The sequence below is a fragment of the Telmatherina bonti genome, assembly GCF_933228915.1.
Source record: "Telmatherina bonti genome assembly, chromosome: 17".
NCBI classification, from domain to species: Eukaryota; Metazoa; Chordata; class Actinopteri; order Atheriniformes; family Telmatherinidae; genus Telmatherina; species Telmatherina bonti.
The window spans coordinates 22,199,211-22,218,951 of record NC_136615.1 but is presented as its reverse complement, the minus strand read 5'-3'; the positions used below and the strand labels follow the sequence as shown (position 1 = coordinate 22,218,951).

Genomic DNA, 19,741 nt, shown 5'->3' with positions numbered 1-19,741 from the left:
ATTAAAACCTCAAAGGAATACACAGAACAGGATAAATGGATGGACAAATGGCAGGATGACAGAGACGCTGACCTGATCCGTTTCGGTTTTCAGGGTGTGTGTGGGACAGGTACTCTCCAAATGCCCGTGCTGCTCTGTAGGGACACACACACACACACACACACACATATACAAACACGGCACACATAAGGACATTAATTCACAGAGGGGAGAGGGAGGATGAGTGAAAGACAAGGCAAAAGGGAAGGAGAGAAAGGAGAAAAGGGCAAGGAAACTATAATTTATAATCCTAATTGCCTTCTTTGTAGGCTTGTGCCACCCACAGATTAAGATTCAGCTGTTTTATCTCCTCTCCTCAGCCAATGTTGGTCTGAGACAGCAGGAGCACATCAAGTCAAGGATTGTTATAGTTACAGTAAACTTAATTTCTCAGTATGCCCTCAGTTTGAATTGCTGGAACTAACTAACAAGCAGATTGGGAGTGTGTTAGCATGTGTGACTCTATGGTATCTCCAAGTGTCAAGAAAAAGGCTTAACCTTGACATCAAGTGGAGTCGATTGCTTAGAGATCTGCTGAAAATAGACAGCAAGAGCTCTGCAATCTGGTGCTTAATTCCTTTGTCTTCTCCGTCTTTTTTAACACAGAGAAATAGATAGACTACAAATATTCTGCAGAAACCAATTTCACAGCACACAGCTAAAAGTCCATTTCACAGAGGACTTCTTTTAAAATAAAGACCCCTGGGCTCACTGTTGAGAGACATCGACCTCTTTATGTTTCTGTGATGAAAGTGTGAGGAAAGTTTGAAAGTAACAGGATAAAAAGAGACATATATCCCTAAAGATGTTCTTTTGGTGTTATCCTCATTGCTCACTGAAGGGGAGATGTACTGCAGCAATGTTGGTTAAGGGTAATGATTTGTGATCATACTTAAGAATAAAAAAAGAGAAGAATGAGAATAGCTTTACCATTATATTAATGGAATTATCATTTAAGTAAGCTAATAAGGTTGATATAGGTCAGTCATTGTAAAGACAGAGTGCCCTATAATGATGTTTTATCTTACTGTTCAGGTAAAATATACCATAAAGCTGATTGACAGTTCTGAAAATTTAAGATAGTTGACAGCAGAGGTGTCCAAAGTCGGTCCTTGAGGACCACAATCCTGTAGCTTTTCAACGTATCCTTGTTCTAACACACTTGACCCTTGAGGACTGGAGCTGGACACCCCTGGTATACAGTATCAGTCAAAGGTTTAGACACACTCTCCCACTGAATCTCACTGGGAAGCTTTTGACTGATGGGATATTGCAGAAGTGTTCAAAGTCGGTGCTCATGGGCTGTCCTTCAGTTTTTTTGGGGGTTCCCTTCTTTAACACACCTTACTTAAATTAAATTGATCCAACGACCTATTCAGCGCTGTGCAATGACTCAATAATTTGAATCAGGTGTGTTTGAGCAGGGATACAATAAAAATCTAAAGGATAATGGCCCTTGAAGACATGAGCTGGACACCCCTGGTATATTGAATAAACCTAATTTGCTCTTTGACTGCAGACAAAAATTAAAAATTTAAATTAAAAATTTAAAATGGGCAACAACCAGGTCTTCAATTTACATGCCAAACTTTTTCAAGATTTTAGCTTACTTTGCTAGCTTCTCCACATGATGTTAGCATGCTAGTCTGACAACATCCAGCTGCAGAGATGAGACCTTCATGAAGTCACTGAATCAAATAGGTACTTTTGTGGGTAATACATCAACAAACAGGGCTCACATTTTTATATCAACCTTTACCATACATACTTGCCCTTTTTCACGTTCTCTCCCACCACCATTTGCCATGCATTGAAAAACAAGTTTATAAGTGATAACTCTGCAGTGTAAAATCAGGGGGCACACAGGACAATGCAGGCAGCTTATCTTCCTCATAGTTACAGGCTCTGGAACTGTGCTCAGAGAGCTGCACATTAAAAGAGTCCTTGAACAAACATAATGCTCGTCAAAACTGTCAGTACTTTCAATTATGATTATTTATTCCTCTACAGTTTGAAAGAAAGAGGCACAGCTAGCACAGAACCTGTAGAAAGCAGTTGTACAGTGCTGGATCAATGTCATATATCAACTGCTGGATCATTTCAAGAGACAGAAACTGGAGGTCAGAGTGGTTGGAGTGTGGCCAAATGGAGGAGCTGACAGAAAGTCTTGAGCTGACCACTATTGTTTTCAAGTATGTGCTTTGTGCTTTCTTTTATGTTTTCCATATTACAGAGTACATGAAAACAAAGAAGAAGCAACAATTCAGTCTTTTTGTTTCCATGAGACAGGGATGGAAAATCCCGTAATAATCTAAATCATCAGTATTACTTAACAACATTAGAAACATTCCTAAATATTAAAAGTGTTGCTAAAATCACAACATAATTGTCATTATCACCTGTTTGGTCTGTAGTATTTCAGCAACACCTGTTAAAATGAAAACTACATGAACGACAGGACACACACTTTCACAACAGAACCCGTCAGAGTTATAATGAAGTGGGCTGATGGAGTACAAGAAGGCAACACCTATGTTGTAGCTTGTATACCTGAACAAGTATAACAGAGGAAGAGGCTCATTTTGAATTTTGTCCTGCAACAAATTACATTTGCAGTAGATGCAGGCATTAATTGACTTCAATCATCTGTGGAGTAAAACATGCACCTGAGTAAACAAATTCATTTTGCTAAAGTTGCTATATTTGGGCCACAGTGGGTGGATATAACTCACCTTCTTTTCTCTTTCTGGATTGACATGAGTACAGTGACTTTAATATCTGACTGTGCAGGGTTGACTTTTTTTTTGGGTCAAATCAAATATTAAACAGTTTTCTCAGAAAGTTGTTCCTGTCAGAAACCGTGGTTAACCACAGCATGTAGAATACATTGCAACGGCTTCCCTTCCTGGTTTAGTATCTAACAGACTTATCCTCCAGGAAGAAAATGTAATAATTTCACATGACTAAAGTTACATGAGTATGTGCAAATTGCTTAAGTTGGAAAGGATTTGATCTCCTGCAATAACAATCATCTGGAACTACATGCCTGTTTTGGTTTAAGAAAAGTTTAACATGCACAATGAATTAATGAAGAAATATTAATATCTTAGTTATAACACATTAATACACAAACAACAACATAAGTGCAGATGTCATATCAAAAATATGAACACCATTTCTTTTTTTAATCTTAGGGGTTGTGGCTCTAAAAGTTTGAGAACCCCTGAGATTAAAAGACAAAGCCTAATCTTAATCATGCTCTCATCAATCCCCAGCTTGCCAAAAGCAGCCAACCTCTCTCTGTTTGCAACAGCAGTTTAGAACCTGCAGCTACCTCCCCTCTCAGGCAAAGGAAAGTTTTCCCTAAAAGAGAGCTGCTTGGTTAGCCTTCTGGCCAAACTCTCCAACAAAAAAGAAGCTACCAGTTACCTTCTAACAAGCACTAAATACAACATAACTTGGACTCAACAGAAAAAAAAAATCTAGCTGGACAAGGATCAGCGATTTTCAAAGGACTACAATAACCAAAGACACAAACTGGGTTTTAACAGTTAGCATCAGTATTAGCTTTAGCATAACATGGCTTAGCATGATCAGCTTTACTGTAAATGGTTCACAGTTAATTTGAGGTTTTCAATGACTTTTGGACTTTGACTTTGTGCTGTTTGAAATATTAAGGTTGCTTTCGATAAATTATGTTATGTTGAGAATTGCTCTCATATGCTAAACTAACATTTCCTACATCTAAATCAGGTGTGTCCAGGTCTGGTCCTCGAGATCTACTATCCTGCAACTTTTAGATGCATCCCTTCTCCAAAACACCTGAATCAGATGAATGACTCGTTGCAGGGCTTCTGCAGAGCTGAATGACATGTAGATGCAGAGTTCAGTCATTTTTTGATATAGTATGGCTGGTTAAGGTCATTGTTTGGTCCAGTTATTCTCAGAATTTGGAATTCAAATAATTTTTTGCTGGAAATGACAAAGCAATCTTGAATTCATAGATTTCAGATTTCAAGATGCCTGCCCCCATCCTTGTTGAAGTCCATAGTTGTCTTCATGAAAAATTTTGATAATATATATTTTTTACTCGTGTAAACAGCAATGAAGTATTGTTATTGATAAATATGTTGTTGTGGCAGGCTTGTTCATTGAAAAAAATCATTTCATATATGTGCCGTTTATTGATCACAATTATCTTAATTGGCATGGTGCCCATTATTAAAATGGGTTTGGGCTTTTATTGTATTATGTGACATTTATAAATGATCACAATTGAGTTATTTTGGTTATTAATCAGAGTTGGTGCAACTACCTGTTAATACCACCGACTGTCGACCACTCTGAATTTCTAGACAAGTGGAAAACACTATCAATCCTTGGAGTCATTGCCTTCATTACATGCTCCGCTCACATCAAATCTCACTGATTATGAAAGTATAGTTATAAGGACTGGAATTTCTCAAGCAGTGCTCTGTAGATAATTTTTAACATTAATATTCATTCATTCATTCATTCATTCATTTTCCTAATTGTTTAATCCAGTTCAGGGTCGCAGGGAAACTGGAGCCTATCCCAGCAGTGTTAGGGTGAAAGGCAGGGTACACCCTGGACAGTTCACCAGTTCATCGCAGGGCCAATATTAATATTTTTTATTTAATATTAAAAATTTACCATAGAAACCTTTGAATAACTAATACCTACACTGGCACCAACCAAAACCCAACACTGTCCTGGCCTTGTCCAACACAGCTGACTGAGTTGCCATGACCTAATTGTAAAATCAACTGTTACCTCTTGAAAGCATCCATTTGTAAAGATGTACACATTTTTCTCCCAAAAGTGGTACAAAACCGCATACTTTAATGTGCACTCAGGCTAAAGTGCACCTATAATAATAAACACAAAGAAGGAAAGATATACTGACCCATGCCGAAGAAACCCCCAACCACAGGGTAATTTATGGGTGTGCACCTCCTTCCTAGCAGTTTCTTCAATTATTAAAGCCTGTCCAGCACAGAAAGCATAAGCCCATGCACTCTCACTCACAGGCAGAGAAGGTCTGCAGTGAAAACAGATCTGTTTCCAAACATTTATTTGATACTCAGTCTTTCATGTGTCTTAGTATTTCTTATTTAATCCAATTAAAACGTGAGTTTAAAAAACAGTTCAGTCATAAAAAGAAAATCAGTTGTATGACAGAGACAAACAAGTATGGTCCTATGTTGTCAGGCATCTGTGCATAGTCATGAGAGCAGTTTTAACACTAATACTTCTGTGCCATTGCCTAAAACAATTACAACCCCAAGCATTGTGGACCTCAGTTCACCAACATTTTATTATTGTGCAAAAACTGCAAACTCATTAAATAAAGCTTCCGATTACAAGACCTTTTTGGGTAGACTAAAAACTTGCCACAATAAATTAGGGCTTATTGGAGCTTTCACATCCATCTAATTTCTCTGCTTTTGTACACTCCAGCACTTAAAATGGAAAAGTTTTTCCTGAGCTTGCAGTTTTGTTTTGGCTCCTCCATTGTTTCCTGCTAATGGCAAAGACCACAGCCAAAAGAAATGTACTCAATTAGAGTTTGGTGGTAATACTGAGGAATGAGAGGCTGCACACGTGCTGTGACACCATCCAGTTCCCTTCACTACACTTCTAAAAAATAGATTGCCATGCCGCTGCAATTCTGCCCCGCTGCATCTTTTGCTCAGAAATCCACTACTTCTTGTGTTTTTATTGTTCTATCTTTGCAAGGAAATGCATTGCGCTGGAGAATGCACTTTTTTGTTTCTGTTTTTATTTGCAAGCACCACAGAAAACAGCTGGTGGTAATAATCTGACTGAAATACAGTATATATATGTGCCCCTTTTTCTCTCTCTTTCTCTCTCTCTGTGTGTAATAAGCAACAATCACTTTTGCAGACCGCTGTAATGAACATGGTCTCCACACTTTAATCAGCAGGTGTCCCTACGAAGGTCTGAAACGTATTTGTTTTGCTTTCATGTTTCATTATTCAACAGGCTGGACTCTGATTAGAATCAGAAAACAATGGTGCAAGAGACTCACATCATCCATTATACATGAGAGGAAACCGAGCAAAACACTTCTCAATCCATCTATTAAAGGAAACCTCTCTGTAGTGTGCTGTCTCCAGTTACTGTTGTGCATCAGGTTGATATGAGGTTTGTGAGCACTACACATCAGGGACACAGGTGTGCAAAACGGCAGCTTAGTGATCCACAACGGTGAAATATGAAGAACAGGCTGTGGAGGCAGATGTAAAATTCATCCTGCATGCTCTCAGACATGTGATAGGGGTTTAGGGGAAAGGAATGAGTGAGGGAGGGGAGTTTCTGAGGAGGAGAGAAGTGATTATAGTAGAGAGGAAGACGAGTGTACGGGGATAAATTGGGGGCATATTCACAATGATAGCTGGAGTAAACCTGGGGAAATGAAGGCGGACAGAGAACACAGTCAGCAAATCGAAGAGGTGAAAGATGAAAATGACAATAGACTCTCTAAAATGGAAGAGCATCTTCTATGGGCAACTAAGTGTTAAAACCAAAGATTTGTTGAGTAAGTTAACATATAAAGGTTTTGATAATATAAAAGATGCGTTTTACAGCCTATAAAAGGGTCTGACAGATTATACTTGGGAGGAGAGTGATATATAGCAGTGGCAGTTCCAAGTTTTGAGTAGATCAGATATTCCAACAATGTGAAAATGAAACCTTTAAGCATTAACTTAGAGAATCATTTTGCATCTGTGAAGCTCATATCTGTCATTTTGCTCATTATATCTTATTAAATATGAAAGATGTATTATTTTAGGCGTTTTTGTTCATTTCAGTAGGATAATATTTCCAAACTCCTAAATTTGTAATGAAATAAAAACAAACTGAAAGTTGTAATATTCAAATCAATCGTAAATTAATGATACTGACTTATACAGTGTATGAATTTATAATTATATTAAAAGGAAATATATTTTCTCATGTACATATTTACAAAGAAAAATGAGTAAGCTACATTTAGTCACATGCCATATTTCTTGACCATTGACTTTAGATACAAAATATTTGAAAGTAAAGATGCGAATATGTTACTGTAAAGCCGTTGTTGCCTAAAAAATGAAGTGCCAGTATTGTCCTTATTTTTTTTACATATTACTGTACTGTCTCACATTTTACACACTTAACAATTTATTGGCAAAAATAAACATTAACAACAATATTCTTATCTAAAAGTCCATTTAGTTCAAGATCATTTATGGTTTTTCTTTTTCTACATGATTTTCCTCAGTAGATGAACTTGTAATAGAAGTGAATATGCTTAAAATTTGTTATTAACAAAAAAAAAAAAAAAAAAAATTGAAGACTTTCCAATCTTGTTGCGTAAACAAGGCAAAGCAACTTCTTTGTGTTGGGGAGAAAAAGGTTACTTCAAATCTGTTGTCTGTAGTTTGTCCTTTTAGGTAATTCATTAAATTAAATGCAACAATAATGTGCCCTTCACAATGACACACACTGTCAGACCATCTCCTCCTCTGCAGTTCTTCTCAATGGGAAGTTGTAAATCAATAATACAGTTTTATGATGTAATGTTACGGTTTGAGAACAGGGCAAACACAACTTTGTATTTAATCTTTTAAAACCTGAGGGGGGATTGAGAACAGATGGTGCCTAACTGTGCTAAAATGGTCCTTTTGGAAACCTCTCTAATTTTGTTATGCTTCACTCTATCAGACTTGACCTTTGCAGTTATGTTTACATATTTTGCTATGATTTAATAAAGATTTAGAGATACATGTGCATCGTTCCAAAGGGACATTCATAACTGTCTTGAAAGTACTTTTCTTTTTCTAGGAAAGCCTGAAGCTATTATCATTTGTTCTATGTACCATCTTCAATTATTTATTCACCACTAACACATATACTGATATTTACACATCTGAAGAATTCTCACAAGTGCTTCCTTTGACTGCAACAGTATCCAGGTAGACATTGCGGTTACGGAGATACTCATTTATTTATAGGTACACAATTTTTTGCCTAAAAATAGGGACATCATGTGGTTATTTAAAAATGCACCCAATTAAATTAAACTTTAAACTGCATCTTGTTATGGATTAAAATCATCCCTTAAGTAAAATTAGGTGACTTTTCTCATTATACCTGATAACTGCTTCCTAGTGAGGACTGGGGAACAATTGCTGCTTTGGTGAAAAGAAACCAGCAAAGACAGTGAGTATGACAAGGATACATTATTTTCTATGCTGTTTCTACAACCCTTAGAAGCCCATCTGACACCCCAAACCACAGTCTCACCAGCATCATGCATTTAATAGTTTTCATATACAATCATGTACAAGCTATCTCATTGATGATCATGAACATAAAAGGATTGTAGCTATTTGTTGAAACAAGGGCCTTGTCGGCCTTTTGTATTACAGCTATGCATTGTTTTGAATTAAATGAGGCTTTACATTTACACATTAGCATCTTATGCAGATTTGGTTTATTACAGAAGTATGGGAAACAACCATGACACCTTGCAAGTTTAAGCAATTTTGTTAGACTTAATTCAGTGCCAAAGAGCACCACAGGAGGAAGAAAACGATTCAATCCCACTGACACCCTAACACAAAGGTATTCTTTGTATTAGTGGTGGTGAGCAATCTGGTAGGTGGAACATTTGATGGCTGTGACATCTACATGACTCTACAACACAAGCAGATGCAATTCTCTATTATAAACTACAGTGCAAAACAGAGGCCAACTTATTGTTTGACCCTCCTTTCTACTCCTTTGTAACAACTAAGGAATAGTGAATTTCAGCATATTGATGCCTGTGTCTGGATGTACAGTTGAGCAGAGAGTGTAGTGTGCAGAGCATTTCATAAGCTGAATGAGTCAGACACAATTACACACACTCTACTTCCTTTTCCAAAAAACACCACCAGCTACTTTAAAAGACCATCAAAAAGACCTCAGACAGAGCAGCGAATGACTAGAAACTTGACGGATAGGACACAGCAAAACTGTAAACAAGCCCATTTTCATTATCCTCAACTGGTTTGTGCATACTAATGGATACAGATAGTTAAACATTATCTATTTGTTCTCCACCGCCACATTATCCATCTCTTTTTTCTACTAGTCCTGTTCGTGGCATTTCTTGGGTTTCTGCTGTCATGTATAAAACACTCATTTGGATCCATTTCTAATTAGATATTCACCAAGCAAGTAATCCATAGGGATTCCTGTAAGTGACTGGGGATGAATAAAATATGAAGTAATGTGTGAATTGCACAGACGCATTAATACAGTTGAATAAGGAGTATGAAAAGGTCCAGTTCAATTAGATGATTGCTTTGTTTAGAACAGAAAGCATCTTTGTAAACCTTTTACATGGAGTTCTGTTAAATACATCGTTATGTAAAATGTTTTCTCTTGTTCGTGGTGCATTTTGAGCTTAGACGTTCTAGTGTACAATATTGCTTTCACCTGCTCATAAGGAATCATAATGTATGTCTGTATAAATCTTAAAATAATAAGCAGCATTTAATATTCCAAAACAAGACAGTTCCTAAAGTCCCAATATCAAATAAATGACCCAGTTCTCTTGGTGCAGCATACATAGTTTCAGTACATTATTAATCTACCATATATCTGATATCTATGCCAATTTCCTTGTGGGCATTGCCATTATTGAACACAGAGACAGTATTTAGGTTTGTGGGGGTAAATTGAAGCACCTCTTGGCTGAAAACAAGTCACCACTCCCGTGGCAGTATTCCCACTGGGGTGAATTTCATCAGAGCTCATGTATCCTCTGGGTTTTCTCCACTATAAACAACAGGCTGCTAAGAAAAGAGATACCTCAGTCTTAATGATTCTTAATTGAATCCTCAGATACACTAATTGAATTGAGTTTCCTACAAACACACACACACACACACACATGCTGAAATGCATACATGAACAAATGTGCACAGCTGGGGTGATGAGAACCTGTTGAGAGCCTTGTTGGATGACTGGGGGTTGAGGGAGCTTAGGAAACTTAATGGCTCATCTGAAAGTGCAGGGTATCAGGGGGTTTTGTGGGAGCCAAGCATCTGATTGGTAAGCTGTTTGAAATGTCAGCACACTTGTGGCTGAATGCAACCAGTTCAATCAGATGGTACTGGTTTTGTAACAATAAACGTGATCTAATTTGATGTCCCACTGAGCCAAAATCATGAAGTGAAATCTGTACTTTTCTATCTGATTTTATCCAACTGCTGGATATATGGTGTGAATGAAACAAGATGTTGTAATCTTAATGATACGGAAATGCCAGCACATTATGAAAATAATAATTGAAACTAAATCATGATGTAGACAAAAAATGCTGAAAGTCAAAGATAGAAAAAAGGAGGAACAATATTTTTTTTATTGATCTCATGTTAATTTCTCTAAGTATTTTTTTTTCCTTTGTGGTTTGATGCCAGTAAATTTGCACCACCAACAGCAGTAAAACCATGCATGTGAAATGCATTGCATTGTCTTTTCATGACCTTGGGGGGAATTTAAGTTTGTTAGATTTGGACTAAAACTGAAAACTGATGTTAAAGCAAAACATTTCTAACAATAAAACCTTGTGGTTCTGACTTGTTTGATGGCATGCTGATGTTTAATGTGCACATTTCTGTTGCCCTGCAGCATCCAAAGGCTGAGAAACTGCAGTTCACAACATCATGTGACAGCTATGCTTTGCTTTATGGCAGCAAATCACACAACATCATGTGCAACATAGCTGATTGAACAAGCACACCTATTAAAGGAGAAAGCAAGGAAAAGAAGGAAAGAAAGTGACAGAGCAGGAGAAAGCAAACATCAGAATTACTTTTACCAGGGAGCGCTCAGAAAAGAGACAGGATGCAAGATGCTGAATTAACCTTTATTAGGAGGAGCCAAATGTATGAAAACATAGTGCTAAGGGAATGTCCTTTTTGACTGTTCATGATTTTTATTTATTATAATTTCTTTAACTATTTGTGACTTTGTGAGCTCCAAAAATAAGCTTAAAAAAACTTCAATTTGAATATCTATTTATTGTATCAAATTATAAAGTCAAGCAGTTTTTTTTTTTTTTTCCAAGATTAATTGTAAAAAAAATAAATAAATTAAATTTACAGCAGACAAAGAAAAACAGCACTGCTGGAGTTCTTATAATTGTTCAGACTAATCAACCAAATCCACCCCATTCGGCACATTTAAAGCAAAAAAAAAAAAATTGTGTTTGAATAAGGGAGTGAAAGAGACAGAGTTAGAGATAAAGTGTGAAACAGAAAAAGAAAAAGAGGTTTTTTTTCAATGACAATGCTCAGATTATACATTAAACCAATATAATGTACACTGGAATACATGACGTTAAGAAAGAGGATAGTGCAGGAAGCACAATTCTTCAAAATATTAATGGAAAAAGCCCAAAAAATATAAAGTAACATATCAAGAATTTACTACAGGCCAATAACAAAGTCACACCTGGCTGTATAGAACAAACTAAACACATGGTTATTCATTTGCATCCTTCTGTTGAACCAACCCTTTAATCTCACGCTATTCTTCACACTCCCAGCATGGTGAACCCTGTTGTCCACTGCCCTTCAGCCCAGCCACTGCACAGCTCCCCTCTAAGGCTGATCGACACATCAAAGCATTTGCTTTCTCACTCGGCGTCGCTGAATTTGGCTTTGAAAATGAGATGTAACCTCTCTGTTGTTTCTTCACTCTCTGTTGCCAGCCACTTGTTTGAGCTCCTCAGGGAGACTTTGTCATAACCAGCAATACATAAACATGCACAAAATGACGTGTACTTAAGAGTCACAAACTGCTAATGTCTCTTGAGTTTTTCTTATTTATTGTTTGCATTGTATTGTTGAAGCTGTACCAGTCTAGACCTGCCCTCTCTGACAAGGCATTACAAGCAATTTGTCCCTGCCTGCCATAAGTCTTATCTGTGTTTGCAACTCTAGCACATCTTTATTGTCAGAACTGTGTGTATAAGTGCCAGTAAGCCCAATTTTTTACAAAAAACAAAACAAAACTTGCAGATATTTTGCAAATAAACTAATACAGACCAGACTTTAACCTCCAGCCCTGAAAACGAAGCCAACACACAAGTGCTAAAAGAATCCCATCATCTCTACAGGATACTTGAGCATGGCACCTTAAATGAGTCAATCCTCAACACTACCCCGTAAAAATCCCCAACAGCAGAAATAAGTTTAAAGTCTGGTAAAAAAAAAAAAATTAAAAAATGCAAATATTAAAATTTTAAATAACATTTGTGTTCATCTCTGATCAGATCAGATCATTTTTGCACACTAACTGCCAAAAATAACATAAAAAACAAGACATTATTTAACACCTCCTGTGATGCAAACTTTTGAGGAAAATCTGATCCACAAATAATTCATCGCAATCTACCATGTAGTTTTACTGCTATTAATCCATTGTGATATTTATTTAGCTTGTGCTTTTCTATTCTTTTTTTTTACAGCTTTGTTTTGTGTAACTTATCCTGCTGACTTGTTAGCTTAAGGGTCAGTGTACCCAGAACAGCATCACAGAGTTGATAAGAAACATGACGCATTACAACTAGTTTCAGGCTCAGCCAGGTGAAATAGTGTGTGTGTTTAAAATGACCCTTCATTACATTACAATGTGCAAATACTTAGGTTATGGCTAGTATTAACCTTGAGTTGGTTTTCCATTACAAAAACAGAAAGAACTATACCTGGAATAGGGTTGAAAGAACTTTTCATACTTGAATTTCAGTCACACTCTTCCTGCTTCTATGTAGGTAAGTAGTAACTCTGTTTATACCCAATGTGCTCATTCAGTAGCCAGCAGACTAGCGTTAGAGTAGTAACTGTGATTAGGATAGCTACTGGAATATGTCATGGATTGTATTTGGCAGTGGCTGACACCACGTTTCTAGACTAGTAAATGTTTCTTTTGCAAGCAGTTACTTACTTTTGGATTTCTGAAACACAATTTCTAGCTTGTCAGGCAGACGTTATGTCAGAAATCTTTTCATCTAAAACTTCAGGGAAGTGCTTAGACATGTCCTCCCGCTGAAGAGGAACCTGAACATACTTCTAATGATGAACTTTGAACATATGCCAGTCAGTAAAGTCAAATTTCATTTTGCATCATTTTAAAGTGAGGGTATCCATAATTTATCAGAAAATAGAAATAAAGATGGAGATATCGCAATTAAAGAGTCTCACAATGTTTATTAGATGCAAACAACATATATAAAGTTAAAGTCATTTCAACTATTTAGAATCCAGAACCAGAAAGAGCACCTCCTAACTGGGAAAAAAAACACAGTTTGCCATGATATCTACCAATAGGTCCATTTATATCATACTTTTTTTTTTTATTATAAACCTCTATTGGGGTAATGACGGATTAAGATTTTTAGGTTTTTTTTTTTTTTTTTGTTTTTTTTTTAAAGTTGTTACACAACCTTAACAAGCCTAAAGCAGCTAAATGCATGTGTAATAAAATAAGATTGTATGCTTGTAGAGCTAACTACTTGGAAACAAAAGAGCAATGTTTACTTTTTGGCTTTCTTCTTTTACGGTTACCTTATAAGCCAACATGGTTCATTCAGTTACAGATAATCTGGAAGGTTGTCAGCTTTAGACTGACTTACATAAGCAGACATGCACACACATCCTGTCCGCCAGTTATACTACAGAAAATGACTGCAGCTGTGGTAAAAAAAAAATAAAACAAAAAAAACAAGCCATTACACTGCTAGAATTAAGATTCAACCAAATTAATCTCATAGTGTGTAGTGTCAAACATGTGATGTAAGAGACTGAGTATGTATTTATCAGTTAGGTAATGCCAAAAGTTGTTTTGAAAATAAATAAAAATAAAGTTTTTGTGTATCTATGTGTGTGTGTGTGTGTGTGTGTGTGTGTGTGTGTGTGTGTGTGTGTGTGTGTGTGTGTGTGTGTGTGTGTGAGTGGGAACTGTATTTACAGTCCACTTGTGTTTGCAGATGAGTTGGCGAAGGACGATGACTCAGACTTTTGTAGAGTTACGTACCAGCTGTCATTTGCTTTTGAGATTCTGAAGCCAAGTTAATGTTTTGTATAACTTACTGCACTGAGGAGAAAATCTTCCCATTTAACGGCAAACAACAATGATTCATAACATATGGTTAAATTTAGCCATGACAACTTTTTTTAAAGCTACAATAAGGGGTCAGGGTGAGGTAAGTCAGTGTAACAGAAATTTATTTGGCTGTTTATGTGCAGGCTGCTCATTAGTCACGTAATTCCCAGAACACAGGAACATGCAGGTGTGCCATATGCTCGATTTATACTGCAATCGCACTGATGTGATGTAATCCTGGCATCCTTCCATGCAGAACTCTCACTTTTTAACAATGAGTATAAATGGTACATTTTCCTTGTATAACAACCACTGAAAATAGACTTTTTATAACCTCATTAAAATGTGAATATGAAATAAATTAGTTGTCTGGTCTTGAATCAGTGGCAGGAAGGACTAAATATCTGCCATTAAGCTGCTGCGTATATTAACTTCAACTTCATACTGTCAACTCAGCTTTATATTGTCGTGGTTCAAGCTTTCCACCTTCGTGTGGTTGTGTGCATGTGGAAAGCTGATGAATACTGGATGAGAGTAAGCGGCATTTTCCATTTACTGCAGCTAATAATATTCATATTCGCACTAAAAGAAATGAATGGATGAAAATGAAATAGAAATAAACTGATAGTGTCTGATACATTAGCAGAATATTGTCATTGGATAAAGCAAGCATGCCAAAGCCTGTGTGTGTAAGGGTTTTAGTGGTTCAGTCAGATGGATAGTAGTATTTCTGTAGTTCTGCTGCGCTATTAAAAAGCACATCCAGCCTTTATGTGGACCCTCTTCTTCTTACACACACTCTCTCAAAGAAATCCTGCAGTCGCTTGCCATTATGTAACCTACGACTATCACATTCTTATTATATTCTTTTCAAGGTAGCACGCAGACACATCACACACTCCATAGCCTAACTATATCATAGGCTTTATTAGGTATGGCAGACACGGGCATGGAAGGAATGACGTAATACCACATCAGCTCACATCTGTGGACGCTGGAGTCGGCACAAGTGAAGGTCATTCATCGACTGAATTACAGTCTCACACATTAAATTCTAGTGTGATCTACATCTGATGCACAAATGCTGAATTCGTATTCTGATTTGCACCTGCAGGTCCGCGCTTCATACGTATTCATACATGAACACACAGCCACACGTGCTCAGCTCACAGCCTTGGAGACAACGCGGGATGGAAACATATGACTTTCTCTCGGTGTTGCTGGGTGCAGTCCAGATGAGTAAAAGAAATCTATCTCCAGAGAAGAAGCCCGTTTTTAACAGTTTTTAACCAGGCTGGACTCTTGCCAAACAGTCTGGACCCCACAGCTTTTCCAAAATAAAATGAGAATCCGCCTCCCCAGTGCCATGTCCTTTGTGACTGACCCAAGTAACTAGCCGTGATAGGTGATCAGCGCGTGACAGCATCGATTGAGGTGATTGATTCATTGACAGCTGGTTAATTCGTGCCATTTGGAAGAGTGAAGCTGTCGATGCGGCCAGACTGAAAGCCTTTTTTTTTTTGTTTTGTTTAACTTGCGATAACAATCAGACGTGTATAGGCTGTTCTGCAGCGGCTGATGGAGTGTTAAGGTGAGGCCAAACTGAAAAAATGTGTCAGGGCTACTGAGTCGCAGCAGTCCCCTCCACTTTCCCTCTGCATGACTTTGGTTATACAATGATGCTTCATTCACAACATCAGAGGAAACGCGGACACGCAAGAGGCAACCCCCCCCCCCCCCCCCCCCCCCCCTCTTCCTCTTGTTAAAATAAAAACATCCTCGTTAAATAAAAAAAAAACCAACAAAATCGTTATTTTGTTATTTCAAGTGCAGTTTGGAGACAACATGAAGACTTATTTGTGGGCTATGGACGGGACAGCGCGAGGAGCCTCTCGGCACGTTACCAGCCGGGCAGCACGCACCTGGGATAGCGCAGTGGTAATTCATCAACACACACACACACACACACACACACACACACACACGCACACATCTGTCACACCTGTTTTCTCGGTCTGACCTGCACCTCATGGGTGAAATACCTTCATCTCGTTGCAAGAAAACAGGCATGCTCCCAGTGCCACTCACCTAACTTTTGCTGCCACAGAAGATATCGCATCGTTTCTTAAATTCTTCCTTTTGGACACAGCAGTTCCCATGCTGACATGGAAACGGCGCACGCGGGAAAACTGTTCATTCCAAAGACTTGCGAGGAATGTGACTGGGGAAAAAGAGCAGCCTGTAAAAAGAGAAAAAAAAATCTTAAAAAAGGAAAAGAAAAGAAAAAGTTAAAGGGAAATCCGTGTGGTAGATGGGTCACGTCTGCAGAGCAAAAAGACGGACGATGGTCTGCCTCCCCCCCCCCCTTCTTTCTTCCTGCTTGTCTCCCAGTTATGAGCACGTACGTGGGGGAGCACAACAGCTGTGGCTGAAAATACACAGAGCTTTCGCTCTCTCTCTCTCTCTCTCTCTCTCTCTCTCTCTCTTTCATTGATCTAAAAATGCACCGGGAGGTGATATCAACATCTAGCTCACAGAGAGGGGAGGGAAGGGAGGGGGGGACACTAGTGCCATCCACCACTTTCATTCATTTTATCCTGTTTTTTTCAGGTGGGGGTATTATCGTTGAATCTTTATTTATTTATTTGTGAGGCGTTATATAATCGCTCATTTTGGTTGAGACACTCCTCATCCTCCCACCCCCTTCTCACACACTCATTCAAGTTGAAATGGACTCTGATGACCTTCAGTCCCTGGATAAATCATGACTAAAGTTTCATTTAGGGAAGATTTCCATTGATTTATATTAAAATGAGACTGAGATTTCTTTTTTTCATTAAGATAGTCATAGCCTTGTGCATCTTTACAAAGGATTTTTTTTTTTTTTTGTATTGTCTAACCTACATTCAAATTATGTGTGAAATGATTAATTTTGTCATTTGGCTTGATATGTTATTCCTACTCAATTTTTTCAGGTACAAATCTACGTTCTGTCCCAGAGTCAGAACTAAGTTTACAGCAGAGGCAGCATTAAGTTTTTATGCTTCACACATGCAGAACAAACTCCTAAAAAACCGCAAGTCTTTTGAAAACAACAGCTTTTAAAATAAAGGTTCAAAATCTTTTATAATTGCTGCCTTTCTCACACTGTAACTTTTATTTCAGACATTTGATCTACTTTATTTGAGCTTTTTCTCTTTTTATTTTAATTCCTAAATCTTTTTAAAATTAGTTCTTCATGTACTTCTTAATGATCTGGACCCTGCTGTAATATGGAAAGCATTTTGTCTTGTATAGGAAATTTGCTTTAAAAGTAAACTTGCCATGCCGTACTGTACCAGGCTATGCCTTACCTCGCCAAGATCTATGCACTCAACAACATAACTAAAAGTAATGTGAAATTGTGATATTTTTCTATATGTTGTTCCAGTCATTCTGAATGAAACACGTAAGTCCACATTTTCATTGACAAAACAGAAACTAAGTGCAAGTACTACAAGCCAAGAAAACATTCAGAGAACGTTACCTATCTTAATTAAGTGCACAGATCAATACTACTGTATAAGCAGACTTCCTATTTATTTACAAAATGCCATGCTGTGCAGTTTATTTTCCTTTCCCTCGAGGAAGTTTTGTTGGCTAAAATCCCAACTACCAGAAGCACAGAGAATATGTTAACTCACATGGTCTAGAGGAAGTTGCAGAATCTTTCTTTTGTTAAACTGATTTTTAATTCATTTTATTAGTTGGTTAAATGAAAAAGAAATATTTACACAAGCATATAACATGCAATATATATATATATATATATATATATATATATATATATATATATATATATATATATATATATATATATATATATATATATATATATATACACATATATATATATATATACATGTATATATATATACATGTATATATATATATATATATATATATATATATATATATATATATATATATATATATATATATATATATATATATGTATAGATATAGATATATATATGTATAGATATAGATATATATATATGTATATATGTATAGATATAGATATATATATGTATAGATATAGATATATATATGTATATATATATACATATATATATATATATATATGTATAGATATAGATATATATATGTATAGATATAGATATATATATGTATAGATATATATATGTATATATATATATATATATATATATATATATATATATATATATATATATATACATATATATATATATATACATATATATATATATACATATATATATATATATATATATATATATATATATATATGTGTGTGTGTGTGTGTGTGTGTGTGTGTGTGTGTGTGTGTGTGTGTATATGTATAAATTACCAAAGGTGTTGGTGGTGGTTTTCCCTGCCCTAAGCATACTGCTACAATAGCAATTGTGTGGTTTAAGAGAAAATCCTAACAAAACAGGTCAATAGGCTGGTGCAAATCTAGATATCAAACCAACTCAGAATTTGAGGCATGACTTTGACTGTTGTACATCAGTAGAACCCAACTGGTTGGATCTGGAGCTCTTACCTGTAAAGAATGAGCAAAAACCCAAGTGGCTATATGTGCTACCCACAGAAACCTGGCATTTAACCTTTTAAGGGAGGGATACTTTTGCACCACTTTATGTTTTCCATTTCACTTCACCAGTTTGGACTACATTAATTTAAACAAATCAGTTTAACTTACTGGTTGTGGAATAATTTTGCATGAACCTCTTGATCTTTACAGTCATTGCTATCTGACAATACTTGTCATTGTGGTGCATGCACACACACTGAAATGCAAATATGGTCACATGCATATATCATGTAAACAGATGGACGCTCAGGCAGCAGTTCAATCACCCATTAGCCTTCAAACATCAAATCAATCAATCTTTAAATCCACCGGTCATTTCACCAGCAACTCAAATGTGCAAAATGTCCTTGGTTCTTTTTCTTTCCCATCTCTGCAGTGTGTCCTTGTCTTGTACTCGTACAGCCATAGTCACTGTCATGGACACACACACACACACACACACACACACAGTAAGACAAAAGGAATGAAAATCAATAAATAAAGCAAAGCACCGCTGCGCTGGTGTGAGCTGCTGTAGGCCATTAAGCAGTAAATAATTCCAGGCAGCTCTGACGAGACTGAGGAAGTGTGTGCAGGTGGACTGTAAATGAGCACCGAAAATAAAGGTATGGATGAATGGAAAGACAGTACAGAGGAGTTCCTTGTTCTGGTCTGAAAAGAAAAAGAGAGAAATATAATAAAATGAGAGGGTTGCTTGTGTGTGTGTGAATGGCCACAAAAGGTATTTAAAAATAAACAAACAATGAACAGTATGGTTTTTTTTTTTACCATCAATTAACACATTTCTGTTGAAAAAGGGGTGGGTAAAGCAGAAAAATGGGTAAAAAACAATAAAAATCAGGGCTATAAGAAAGATACAGCGATAAATCCATATCCTCCTAAGGTATTAGTGTCTCC

General features: G+C 36.8%; 1 protein-coding gene across 1 annotated transcript in view; it reads right to left on the bottom strand.

Annotated features, from left to right (window-relative positions):
- Nucleotides 1-16,385, bottom strand: part of nsmfa (NMDA receptor synaptonuclear signaling and neuronal migration factor a) — a gene marked incomplete at both ends in the record, with an annotated part of 41,967 nt that extends 25,582 nt beyond the window's left edge. Inside the window, 2 exons of the mRNA XM_079256497.1 lie at nt 73-134; nt 16,315-16,385. Of these exons, the coding sequence (XP_079112623.1) occupies nt 73-134; nt 16,315-16,385 (133 nt within the window). The remainder of the gene's footprint in view (nt 1-72; nt 135-16,314) is intronic.
- Between the last annotated feature and the right edge of the window lie 3,356 nt (nt 16,386-19,741).